The sequence below is a fragment of the Thamnophis elegans genome, chromosome 2, assembly GCF_009769535.1.
Source record: "Thamnophis elegans isolate rThaEle1 chromosome 2, rThaEle1.pri, whole genome shotgun sequence".
NCBI lineage: Eukaryota > Metazoa > Chordata > Lepidosauria > Squamata > Colubridae > Thamnophis > Thamnophis elegans.
Window position 1 is genome coordinate 146960415 of NC_045542.1, and position 14163 is coordinate 146974577.

Sequence of the window (14163 nt, forward strand, 5' to 3'; positions counted from 1 at the left end):
TGTGTGTGTGTGTGTGTGTGTGTGTTAGGAATCCAAAGAGATGGAAAAGAGAGAAGTCCAAGTCTCCCTCCACCCAACTCTTCTCAGCTCACCTTCTTCAGACAGGCATTTTGGCTTATCCAGGTGTTCCAAAATATTTAGATTTCATGCAGACACACAATAATCAATCTTAAAAGGCAAGAAATGGAGTAGAATGATAGATTTCATAGGCATTTTCTGGGAAGGAGGGAAGAAAGGGAGGACTATTCCTGACCTATTTCTCACCATTTAGTGAAAATTGCTATAAAGATGTCATTGAATCCCAACACACCAGGTCTCAAGATGAAAAATTAGCGGCAAGCAAGACACTTCTCTCCAGAGTCCAGCAAAACCATTTGCAAAGGCTCACCCAGGAAGGATAGAGGGAGGGTGTGTGTGTCGAAAAAGTGACAGTAGCAAAGATACAGGAGTGAGAGGAAGTGATGGCAAAAGTTTGGATTAGCAAAGAAAGTAGTAAATTTCAAATAGTGTAATAATAATTTCAAAAAGTGCAAGAAATATATGATGCAACAAATTTATGTGCAGCCTTTACAGCACAATGCCAGGTAAGGATGATGGGCTAAAAATACACACAGAAACCGACAGACAGACAGAAACAGTGTTTTTATTAATGTTGTACATACATATCTATATGTGATTCCAGATAGAACTTCTAATAGTCTTAGGCCATCACACCCAATCTAGACCAATCATGAGGGGATCAGGGCACCTATATCCAGCAGTGGTGGGTTTCAAATTTTTTTACTACCTATTCTGTGGGTGTGGCCTGTTTTGTGGGTGTGGCTCAGCAGTCACGTGACCGGGTGGGAGTGGCCAAGTTGATGTCACTGAATTATTTGCCCCAATGAATGACCTACAAAAAGAAGATATAAAAAAGGAAATGTATTATTTTGTGCACTTACTACTTAAATAAGAATAAAATAAGTACACAAAACGGAGACTGAATTCACTAGAGAAACACACAAAATCTCTCAAACAATGCACCAACCGGCACACTTAAAAGCAACATATTGCATCACAAATAAAACATTTCCAAAAAGCAATAACATTTCTTGTAATTAACATTTTCTGAAAATAATAAATAAAAAAAACATTCCCTAAAACAATAAATAAAAAAACATTCCCTAAAAACAATTAAAAAACATTTTCTGAAAACAATGAATAAAAGAAACATTTCCTAAAAACAATTTTTTTTCTGAAAACAATAAAAAAAACATTCCCCGAGAGAGCTAAATAGCTTTAAATAGATCTATACTAGATCTATTAGATCTATACTAGATCTATTAAACAGATCAGCAAAAATGTAACATATATACACATATATAAATGCAACATACATATACATACATACATACACACACACATACACACAGAGACAGACAAACAAACACACACAACACCAACGCAATCCTAAATTGCATTAACAGAGGGATACAATCAAGATCAAGTAAGGTACTAATACCATTCTATAAAGCCCTAGTAAGAACACACCTAGAGTACTGCATCCAGTTTTGGTCACCACACTATAAACAAGATGTCAAGACTCTATAAAAAGTGCAGAGAAGAGCAACCCGGATGATTAGGGGACTGGAGACGAAAATGTACGATGAACGGTTGCAGGAACTGTGCATGGCTGTGCAGAGTGAAGAGAAGAACCAGGGGAGACATAATAGCAGTGTTCCAATATTTGAGGGGTTGCCACAGAGGAGATCAAGCTATTTTCCATGGCACCTGAAGACCAGATAAGGAATAATGGATGGAAACTGACCAAAGATTCAACCTTGAAATAAGGAGGAACTTTCTGACAGTGAGAACGATCAACCAATGGAACAGTTTTGCCTTCTAAAGTTGTGGGGAGCTTCATTACTTGAAGCTTCAAGAGATTGGACTGCCATTTGTCAGAAATGGTGTAGGGTCTCCTGCTTGAGCGGGGGTTGGACTAGACCCTGTTAATCTGTTACTTGGTATCTGTTACATTAATAAGAAATGGCAATATCAAAAGAATTTGGTTCCAGGCAGAGGTGGTATTCATCAGGTCTAACCAGTTTTGGAGAACCGGTAGCGGAAATTTTGAGTAGTTTGGAGAACAGGTAATAGAACCCATTTATTCTCTTCCTCCTGAGTCCCAGCTGATCAGGAGGAAATGGGGATTTTGCAGTATCCTTCCCCTGGAGTGTGGTGGGAATGGAGATTTTACAATATCCTTTCCCTCACACACCCGCCATGCCCACTAAGCCACGCCCACAGAATCGGTAGTAAAAAAATTGAATGATACCACTGGTTCTAGGATAGAAAAAACGTGGCACATCAACCACGTTTGACCCAACAAAGATATTTTTTACTTTTCCTTCACATAAAACTCATAATGATGAAAACTTTTTTAAAAGCAAAGAACAAGAAGGTGAAGGTTTTCATTGTTTGTGATGGATATATCCAAGAATAATTTGAAGCCAAGGTTAAGGAAGGCATTTTTGTTGGTCCGCAAATCAGATATATCATTAAGATAAGTGGGGAAAAGACCTGTTAGTGAGGCCAGAGAAAAATCACCTGGAAAGTATGCAAAGATGTTTGTGAGAATTTTCTTGGCAACTATAGAACACTCAATTACATTCAGCTGGTTGACAAACTTCTTACAGCATATAAGACCATGAAGCACAACCTATCACTGAAGATTCATTTTCTGCATTCGCACTTGGACTTCTTTCCCAAAAATCTAGGTGCATTTGGTGACCAACATGGTGAAAGTTTCCCCAGGAAAATGCCACCATGGAAAAACAGTATCATGGCAACGGGAATCCATCCATGTTGGCTGACTATTGGAGACTGTAACGAGATGCATCAGAAACCAAGTACAAACAAACATTTAGACCTGTTGAACACATGTAATATGTCAAGAAGCACGATTAGGTGGTTAAATGCGTCATAGCCATTAAAAGTTAATTTCCTACTTTTGAAGATTCCTACATCATGCCATTCATTCTGACATTATATTTGTGTTTAGTTTGAAAGGAACTATCATAATCACCAAAGGTTTTTCAAAACTTTTGAATTTGTTGTCCTATGTTAATTCTTTCTGTATATTATCCTGCATTTCATAAAATATTTCATGAATTGTTGTAATCAATACGTTTAATTACAGAACACCCCCAGCTTCATTTTCTAATGGCAAGTAGGATAGTCCTGCTTTATGTCAAATAAATAGCACTTAGCAATAGCACTTAGGCTTATATACCACTACACAGTCCTTTACAGCCCTCTCTAAGCAGCTTACAGAATCAGCCTATTGCCCCCAACAATCTGGGTCCTCATTTTACCGACCTCAGAAGGATGGAAGGATGAGTCAACCTGGAGTCTGGTGAGATTTGATCTGCCAGCAGAAATAGCCTGCAGTACTGCACTCTAACCACTGCTCCACCATGGTTCTTATGTCAAGAGCCATGGTCAAATGTCAAGTGTTTAATTTTTGGATCCTACATAGACCATGGAAGGGGCCTTTGTATACATGGAATCCTCAACTACATAGATCTGGATTATATAATAGTCCTCAAAAACCCACGATGGCAACGTCATGGTCTACCTAAAGGGAAGGTTTGGGACCTGTTCTTGTACAGGGAGAAAATCATGAGCAAATTGTTCTTTTAGGTTCAGGATATAGGAATGTGGAAGAAGGATGGAAAAATCATAATGAATATGTAGCATTTGCAAGGATGGAATCCAGAGGTGAGATGCTCCCCGCTCGGCCTGGTTCGGCTGAACCGGTAGTGAAATTCAGGCCTGGGTCTCAGAATCAGCAGCAACCCAGGCCTGTCGTGCCCCTGAACCAGTTCCTTCACCGCCACTGGGCGATCGCCATTTTGGTTTTTAGTGACTGCGCGTGCGCAGTTCACTGTAAATTGTTCAGCACATGTGCAAAGAACAATTTACATTGAACAGCACACATGCCGGTTGCGGACTGGTAGTAAAACCGGCAGCAATCCACTCCTGGTGGAATCATATCAAGTCAAATTATCTTTCAAAGAACACAGTAAGAACTTCAGAAGGTGCCTTTTTTCCTCAGGAGAACAAAACCTCTGAGATATCAAGGGACACAGTTGACACAAGTTGGAAGTATACCCTTTAATTTACAGTCTTGTGTACTGCTGTGGTATCTAGATATGTTACAAGTTTAACATGACCAAAAGGGAGAGAAAAAAAACCATTTAAATAATAACAAGTAAAGAGTATTCCTGTTGAACCTTCCAAATCACTTTCAATCTGTGTGTTTATTTCTTATGGAGTAGTCTTTGGAGAGCTTTGTGTACCTCTTTATTTCTCAGAGTGTAGATCAGTGGATTAAGCATGGTGGTGACAAAAGCATAGAAAAGGGAAGTTAGCTTGACTTCATCACGGAAGGAGGAGGAGCGAGGCAGCAGATAACTGAAGATGGATGTGCCATAGAAGAGCCAGACCACCATCAAGTGGGAGGAACAAGTGTTGAAGGCCCTCTTCCTGGCCTCAGCTGAGTGCATCTTCAGCACCACAGTAGCTATATAGGCATATGAGACTGTGATGAGACTAACTGGTACTAGGAGAAACAATATACTACACACAAGTACCGAAAGCTCATTAGCTGAAGTGTCAACACAAGCCAATTTAAGAATGGCAGGGAGCTCACAAAAGAAATGATCTAACTGATTTCGCCCACACAGTGGAAGCCTAAGAATCATCACTGTTTGAATTAATGAATTGCTGAAGCCGCTAACCCAGGAGACAGCAGCCATGGTCATACACCGAGAGTGACTCATAGTGGTAGTGTAGTGCAGTGGGTGACAGATAGCGGCATAGCGATCATAGGCCATGACCATCAACAAAATACACTCCGTGGAGCCCACACTAAGAGAGATGTAGAGCTCAGCCACACAGGCACCATAAGAGATGGTCTTGATTTTTCTCCAGAAGTTCACCAGAATGTGGGGCCCAAGGCTGGTGGAGAAACAGAGGTCAACTAAGGAAAGATTGCTGAGGAAGAAATACATGGGAGTGTGGAGCCCTGGATCTAGTCTTGACACCACAATGATGGTTGTGTTGCCTAGGAGATTCATCAAGTAGCAGACAAGAAGAAGGGCAAAGAGCAACATCTCCAAGCGGGGCCGGTCAGCCACTCCCAGCAAGATAAATTCTCCTTGGAAGCTTTGGTTGTTGTGTCCCCACATGGTTTCCATGTTTATTGTCTATATAATTAGAACAAGTAATGTCATAAAAAAGGAATCCAGTACAAAACAGATAGGAAGCCAGCATGATCAAATGGTTCCCATTTTTGGAGTTGAGGCTTGAATGTGGTCTCCAGTAACCTAGATTGATGCTTAATTACTATCTATTCGGATGAACCAATAGGAACCCACCTCTGGTGATGGAGATCACCCATCCCTGTCCTTTAACTGAGAGTAAGCAAAGATGAATGGCCTGGTTAATCAACTGATTGATTGATAATATGCCATTAATGGTTTCTCATGCTTAGCGATCAGAGATATTTTCTCCATCATGTGAAACCAAACTCCCTTCTTTAGTTGGCTGAGGGAGACCAGGAGGACGATGCAACACTCAATGCGAAAGAAGCCCTTTACAGTCACTTCAATTAGTCTAAGACTAAAACAAACATACAGTATATAAGGGGAAAGAGAGGTAGGTTTGATGATTCCTAAAATCTCTGCCCTCCATTGAGCAAAGGAAAGGGAGCTGTGTGGTCATGACTAGAGGTAGGTTTCACATAATTTTACCACCAGTTTGCCATGCACCAAAACTGTGAGTGTGCACTCATGCGCATGTGTACGGCCTTTTGCGCATGCACTTTGCTATTATGCATGGCTTGCATGCATGCACATGGATTAGAAAACATGGCTAAATAGGACAGCATAGGGCCAGGGTTCCACCACAAAACCCCGCTCGACTAAACCGCGCCCGACTGAACCGCGTTGCTGACGTCATCAACAGGGCGACAACAGCGTGGAGACAGAAGCACGCTGTAAACCCTAAACCTAAAATTAACCCCTAAACCTAAACCTAACCCCCTAAACCTAATCCTAACCCTAACCCTAACCCTAACCCTAACCCTAACCCTAACCCTAACTCTAACCCTTAACTTAACCCTAACCCTAACCCTAACCCTAACCCTAACCCTAACCCTAACCCTAACCCTAACCCTAACCCTAACCCTAACCCTAACCCTAACCCTAACCCTAACCCTAACCCTAACCCTAACCCTTAACCTAACCCTAACCCTTAAACTAACCCTAAAGCTAACCCTAAAGCTAACCCTAAAGCTAACCCTTACCTTAAGTTGAATCGGCTTGCTTTCAAAGCACTATTTAAAGCACCCTTTTTTCTCCGCGCTGGCTGTTGTCGCCCTGTTGATGACGTCAGCGACGCGGTTTAATCGGGCGCAGTTTAGTCGAATGCGGTTTTGACGGGTCACGTAGGGCCAGGGTGAGTGGGCAAGCCCACTTGCAGATTGCCACTATTGGTTTGTCCGAACCGGCTAAATGCCACCACTGGTCATGACCTTCAATTCTGGAGGCCGGGGCAGATCTCAGCATCCCGTATGTTTTATTAGAATTTCAGCAATTAAATATAATAAGATTTTGTCAATCAACCGCATCCTTCATTTCCAACACCATTTCCAAGATATGATCACCTGTCTTACACAAGTAGGTTCTCCAGAAGCTTCCTCCAGGTTCTTTATGACAGTGAAGAAAGGCTGTTCCAATTAGGTCCGTTCTGCTACATCCTCTCCCCACCTGTGAGATATTTATTGATATATTTATTCACTTATTTGTTGCATTGATGCCCCGCAACCTCTAGAATTTGAGAGATTTAAAGAATGAGAGAGAGAGAGAGAGAGAGAGAGAGAGAGAGAGAGAGATTGTGCAAGGTTACAAAATAAACCACATAGTAAGAACCCCAGATGGATAAGATATAGTTTAATATGTATGGATACTGACATCACACAAGGCAGTCAACTTAGCCAGATGTAAGCCTTACTGACATTAAGCTTTTTCCTAAAGTCACCCAAATTACATATTAATTCTCCACACCACCTACACCACCTCAACACACTTAAATGAAAATAAGAGGGAAATGAATGTCTATTCATTTCTAAAAAATATTTAAATGAGCTCTAAAATGAAGAAAATCTATGCTTTCATAATTAAGAAAAAAACTACTCATTATGGGGTTACATAGATATGCAAAGGAGAGAGAGAGAGAGAGAGAGAGAGAGAGAGAGTCAGACAGACAGACAGACAGATAGACAGACAGACAGAGACAGAGACAGAGACAGGCAGAAAGACAGAGAGAGAAACAGAGACAGACAGAGAGACAGACAGAAAGACAGAGAGAGAGAAAGAGAGACAGAGAGAGACAGAGGAGGTAATAGATATATTACCTCTCCCCAACCTCACCTGTGTCTGTGTAAGTGAAATGTAGCTACTTCTTGGCTCATCCAGATGTGTTGGCTTGGAGGATCTTGGATGCCTGTATGATCTCAAATAAGAATCTGTGACTCTTTTTCTACTTCTTATGAAGAACCAGCCTCTATTCAAGCAGCAGATGATACATTTTTCAGGTGAAAATAATTATCACTGGAGGATATGTAGATTGTAGCATATTTCATGAACAATGTTTATTCAGTCTACAGAACATTCAAAAATATTGAAAATATATAAAATATTCAAATGAGTTCTAAAAGCAAAAAAAATTATGCCTTCATAATTTAGAAAAAGTGGTACTCATGATAGGAATATGACAAGTGTGTGTGTGTGTGCGTGTGTGCGTGTGTGTGTGTGTGTGTGTGTGTGTGAGAGAGAGAGAGAGAGAGAGAGAGAGAGAGAGAGAGAAATTGTGTAAGGTCACAAAAACACCCCCACATAATATTTTCCACATAGAGAACCCCAGATGGATAAGATATAATTTAATATGTATGGACACTGACATCACACAAGGCAGTCAACTTAACCAGATATAAGACTTACTGACATTAAGCTTTTTCCTAAAGTCACCTAAATTATACATTAATTCTCCTCACCACCTACACCACCTCAACACACTTAAATGAAAAGAAGAAGGGAAATGAATGTTTATTCATTTCTAAAAAATATTCAAATGAGTTCTAAAATGAAGAAAATGTATGCTTTCATAATTAAGAAAAAATACTCATTATGGGATTACATACATATACAAAGAGCAGAGACAGAAAGAGAGACAGAGAGAGACAGGCGGAAAGACAGAGAAAGAGAGAGAGACAGAGACAGACAGAAAGACAGAGAGAGACAGAGGAGGTAATCGATATATTACCTCTCCCCATCCTCACCTGTGTCTGTGCAAGAGAAATGTTGCTACCTCTTGGCTCATCCAGGTGTGCTGGCTTGGAGGATCTTGGATGCCTGTATGATCTCAAATAAGAATCTAACTGTGACTCTTTTTCTACTTCCCATGAAGAACCAGCCTCTATTCAAGCAGCAGATGATACATTTTTCAGGTGAAAATAATTATCACTGGAGGATCTCTGAAAAGACTTTCGTCTTCCACAGATTAGAGGCTGAAACACTTAGGAAACTAGACAGGAGGAGAAATATAGTGACACAGAGTCCAGGAAAGGAAAGAAGACATGAAGTGGGCTAAGAGGGATGAAGATGGAGGCAATGACCAGCATGAAAATTGTAAGACTGAATGTCTTTCTCCTAAGCAAATGGATATAGCATTGCAGTAACGTTTCAAGACTATTTTTCACTTGATCCTCTAGGGAAATAAAGATAAAATCAAAGATTAATGCATCTTTCCATTTAAAAAAATGGAGAGAAATTGTAATGGAGAGAAAGAAATAAGAAAGAAAGGGAAACCTTGCAGGTTGAGTATTTGGAGTGCTGAACAGGCAACATCAAAGCAGATGGGGGAAAAAGAAGCTGAGGTCACCTTCCACCCAACTTCAGTCTCAACTCCATCTCTGATCAGCCCACCTGCTTCTGCCCAGCATCTTAGCTCTTCCAGGTCAGCAGTGCTCCAGAAGGTTTAAGGATATCCTACAGACACACAAGCAATAGGCAACCTGAGAAGGCAAAAATGAAGGATAGTAGACTTTATAAGCATTTTGAGTGAGGAGAAAGTGGAGAAATGAAGTAATATTCCTGCCTATTTCTCCTCCTGTGGTGAAAGTTGCTATAGAGTACAGTTGTCATAGATTCCCAGGACACCAGCACTCAATAGGAACAATTAGCACCAAACTAATCATTTTCCTCCTGGGTTCAGTAGAGTCCTTGAAATTGTTTGCAAAGGTTCACCCAGGAAGAATAGAGGGGGGGAGGGCTCAGAAAAATGACAGGAGGAATGATTAAGCAGTGGGAGGAAAAGATCTGCAAAAGTTTGGATCAGCAAACAAAGGAGCCAAACAAATGGGGCCAGAAAATAGTATTTGCTATTGCAACAGTATGATGGAACAAATTTCTGTACTGCCTTTTGCAGCACAAGATGCCAGATTAAGGATGGTGGGCAACCCACACACTTCATTTAATAACCAAGAAAGAAACCACTCAACTCTATATTTCAGAATTAAGTGTACTTTTACTGGCTACAAACGAAAAGAAGCAAAGCAAAGCTGAATCTGAATAAAAGGCGCGAAAGCAATAGATATCAATACAAAATTCAATCCCCTCCCCTTGGTACCCCAGTCCATAGTCCAATCATATTTCACCCAACGTCAGGTGAGAGACATCTTTGAAAATCATCATCAGGATGGAGTGCTGGACAGTTGGCCTTGGCGGGAAGCTCCCTTCCTTCCGCATGCGCAAAGAGATGGTGAGAATAACTCCCTAATTAAACAGTCCTCCAGTACAGAATGATTCCCCTCCCAAATACCATGCCCCCCCTCCCCGTTTCAATGGCAGCCGAAAAGCAGCAGCGAAGCAGAGGCTGACACAAACACTTCAATTGTTTGGTTCTCTTTTTATTAAAGCTGTACACACACATCTACACTCAATTCTGGATAAAACGTTTAAAATTTTTTTGGCCACCACACCCAACCTAGACCAAACCTGACGTCAGGGCTGGATTTAGATGAAAAGTGGCCCTAGACTATTCCACTTATGAGGCCCTTTCACCTCCCATTTTTAAGTTTGTAAATTACATGAGAGACAATAAAATACATCATTACTGTGATATATATCAATATATATCAATATATATAGCTGGCCTCCCGACGGAGGGCGGCTCTGTTCTGAGGCAAAGGCAGCGAGGCTAGCCACCTCCCCTGCTGCGCTCAGCTCCCCGGCTCAGCCCCCTCGCCCTCACCTGCCTTGCCGCTGGTGGGCTCCGCGTCGACGGGGCGGCTACTGGGAGCGGCCGTGCCTCTCGCCCGACTGCCGATGCCGGGAACATGGGCGGGCTCCCCAACTGCCGCGGCGCTGGAATGATCTTAACCAATACATTTTTATGTTTGTTTATTAGTCATATGCGTAGAATTTCTCCTTATTTTTGGTTCAGTGTTTTAGTGTTCACTGTTTTTAGAATAGTGTAATTTTAATTTTGCTAACAATTTGAATGTAGGCCCCTCTTGATCTTGAGGTCCTAGGCTGAAGCCTAGTTAGCCTATAGGAAAATCCGGCCCTGCCTGACGTGATGTGATATTTCCCTAGTTGGCTATGGGAACATCTCTCACTCTCTCACACTCCTTAACTCTCACATGCATTTAAGATGTTTCCCTGCTACTACAGGCAGCGTTCATCACATTTTGTTATCCGGGTGGTTCCCCCTTGGCAGGAAAATGCTCCTTGAACAAAAAGCTGGAAGGAAAAAGGGGGTGAAAAAAGGGAGGCTACAAAAGAGGAAGCCGAACAGCACAGAGAGACGCGACCAACAAGAGGAACCAGGCGGCTGCTTGGGAACTGTTGCTGCCGGCATGTAGCTTCCCATTCAAAGAGCCCCGCAGCTGCGGCGTTACTATATAGAGCCCCCCGGATAACAAATGTGCATAACAACATTGCCTGTAGTAGCAGGGAAACCTCTTAAATGTGTGTGTGCCCGACAGAGAGGCAGAGAGAGAAGGAGTGTGAGAGAGTGAGATGTTCCCATAGCCAACTAGGGAAATATCACATCTTATCCACTCGAAAAGGGGGAAAAGAAGGTGTCTTAGACTACCGTATTTTGAGTGGGCGGTTGGGTGGAAGGAGGAGAAAGGACAAAAAGGAGAAAGAGAGGGAGAAAGAGGAGGTGGGGGATAGTGGGATCCTTGCTGCTTTCTGAGCTTGGTGTTTTTCTTACAGACATTTCATTACCAAACTAGGTAACATCATCAGTGCTAGAAGGGAATGGGGTTGTGGGGAAAGGAGGAGGAGGAGAAGTTGAAGGACAAAAAGGAAAAAGATAAGGAAGGGTAGGACTGTGTGGTCCTTGGTGCTCTCTGAGCTTACTTGTTTTCTTGCAGATGTTTCATTACCTAAACCAGGTATTATCATCATCATCATCAGTGCTAGAAAGAGTGGGATATATTGAGAGGAGGAAGAGGAGTGGGGGGGGAGGGAGATGACAGCGGGGTCCTTAGTGTTCTCTGAGCTTGGTGGTTTTTAATTATTTTTAGGGACTTTTTATTTATTTATTGTTTATAGAATGTTTATTACAAGAAATGTTATTCCTTTTTTTCAAATGTTTTATTTGTGATGCAATATGTTGCTTCTAAGTGTACAGGTTGGTGCATGGTTTATGTGTCTCAACGTGGCTGCTTTTCTATGGGCAGGCCAGGTTGGTGCCAGGCAGCTTTGCCAGATTTTGTGTGTTTCTGTGTGATACCTGGTTGTTTAGGAAATTGTGAGATGGTTGCTGGTTCTGTGAGCTTCCTGGCACTGTTCTTTATAATTTCCCACAATGTCTTGATGGTTTTTATTCCAGTGGCTTTGTCTTTCCTGTTCTTAGGGTTAGGGGAAAAAAACTGGTTTCATCTGCAGTCTTTTGGGGGGAAATTGTTATTTTTTGGTGTTTTCCTGGCACTGTCATAGTTTGTGTGTGTGTGTGTGTGTAATGTCCCGTAGTTATCTACACATTAATAATGATCAAATACTAATATTATTTCCTAATTTTTAGTGACCTTTAGTGACCTTCCTCAATTTTAGTGACCTTTCCTTACATAATTGGTGTTTTCTTTCATACTTTTAGATTTCTAATTGCTGTTTCTGTTAGTTAGCAATTGATAGAACAAATCCCACGTGAAAAAGTATTCGAAGCCTTCTTGATTTTAATTGTCAATTTATTCATTCCTGCGCATTCTAATATTTATTTTTCATATCTTTGTTTTTTCCACTGTTGTGCAAACACAATTCCAACAACTGTTAACATGTGTAAAATTAAATATGTATTTATTCCCTTTGAAATACAAGTAGTAAGTAGTAAGCTACTTACCTTCTGTAAGTAGCTCTTTTATTGTTTTGTGTACTTATTTTAATCTTATTTATGTAGTAAGTGCACAAAATAATAAATTTCCTTTTTTATATCTTCTTTTTGTAGATCATCCATTGGGCCAAAGAATTCAGTGACATTGTCTTGGCCACTCCCACCTGGTCACATGACCTGCAAGCCACCCCCACCTGGTCACATGGCTGGCAAGTCACCCCCCACTCGGTCACATGGCCGGCAAGCCACTCAAACCCGGTCACATGGCCAGCAAGCACTTCCACAAAGGAGGACACACCCACAGAGTAGGTTCCAAATTTTTTTGAAAACCACCACTGAAGCCCGGGTAAGTCCTTTGTTAGCAGGCAGGTTCTAGGATACCTGCCGCCACCAAAGGACCTTCCCGGAGTTGCTTTTCTGAGCACGGGATCCATGCAAGGCTGCAAAATGTCACTGGACTCACTTATAGTTCAGGGCCGTGGCAGGCCGCTCCAGATGACCTGCCACTGCCCCCCTGCCTCGCGCTTAGTTGCAGCTTACTTAACTCCTTGGAGTCGGCAGGCAGCAATAGAGAGCCAAGCAGGAAAAAAGGTAAGTGCGTTTAGATAGGGTTTTTAGAGGCAGGTGGGGTGATTGGTGAGCCAGCCAATCAGTGACCGGTGGGTGGGGCTAGGATAGTGCGGATGGACAGCGGGAGCAAGCAATGGAGTGGATTCCAGATGGGCGGGGGCGAGTGAGTGAGCTACAGGGCTTGGGCAAGTGTTCCGGAACTTGCTTCTGGGTCCACCCGTGACAAACCGGTTCGCCCGAACCAATGTGGACCTGCAGAAACCCACCACTGTTCTACAGACATCATGGAATGGTCTTTGTATATATGGAATCCTCAAATACTGCATTGCTGACTCAGATTATATTAGTCCTCAAAAACTCACCATGGCAATGCCATGCTCTGCATAAAGAATTTTTTTTAGGAACTGGTCTCATAAGGGAAGAAAACCACGAGGAAACTCTTCTTTTAGGTTTGGGAATTAGGAATGTCCAAGCAGGATGGAAAAAGCACAATGCAGATAGGATTTGGTAGGGTAGAATAATACCAGTAGCATCAGTTCAAATTTGCATTAGAAGAAAAGAGGAACTTTTAGAAGAGCTTAGAACCGTAATGGCGAACCTTTGACAAGCATGCCAGAAGTGGCATGCAGAGTCATTTCTCCAACTCTGCCAGCCATCGCCCATTGCTCTTCTAGTCTTCGCACATTCATGCATGCCAAAAAGCAGAAAACCAGATGACCAGAGTGCATGCGCAAACTGAAAACCAGAAGATCAGCTTCCTGGTGTACGCATGCGCACCGGGGAATTGCTCTTCAAGACTCTGGTGCTCCCATGCATGCATGCCAGAATGCTGCTCTTCCAGTTTCTGGTGCTCCCCCATGCACTCATGTGCGCCCCCGTTTCGACACTCGGTGGCGAAAAGATTCTAAGCATTGACTTAGAAGAACTTCAGAAGGTGCCTTTTTCACGGGGAAACAAAATTGCTAAGACATCATGGGGAAGAGTTTTTTTTTTTAAAAAAACTTATTTATAGTCTGTGTACTGCTGTGAAACCTAATGTGTTTGTGAAAAAAAGAGAGAGAAAAGAAGGCACAATGAAAAGCACTGCAAAAATAATAAATGAAGAGTATTCCTGTTGAACCTTCAAAGCAGCTTCGAATTGTGCGT

At 41.9% G+C, this 14163-nt stretch overlaps 1 protein-coding gene across 1 annotated transcript; it reads right to left on the reverse strand.

Moving 5' to 3' along the window:
* Positions 1 to 4301: 4301 nt before the first annotated feature.
* On the reverse strand, positions 4302 to 5240 carry LOC116502919 (olfactory receptor 2G3-like). The gene has a single exon (XM_032208938.1). It carries the CDS (start codon positions 5238 to 5240, stop codon positions 4302 to 4304), a length of 939 nt encoding a protein of 312 aa, XP_032064829.1.
* Between the last annotated feature and the right edge of the window lie 8923 nt (positions 5241 to 14163).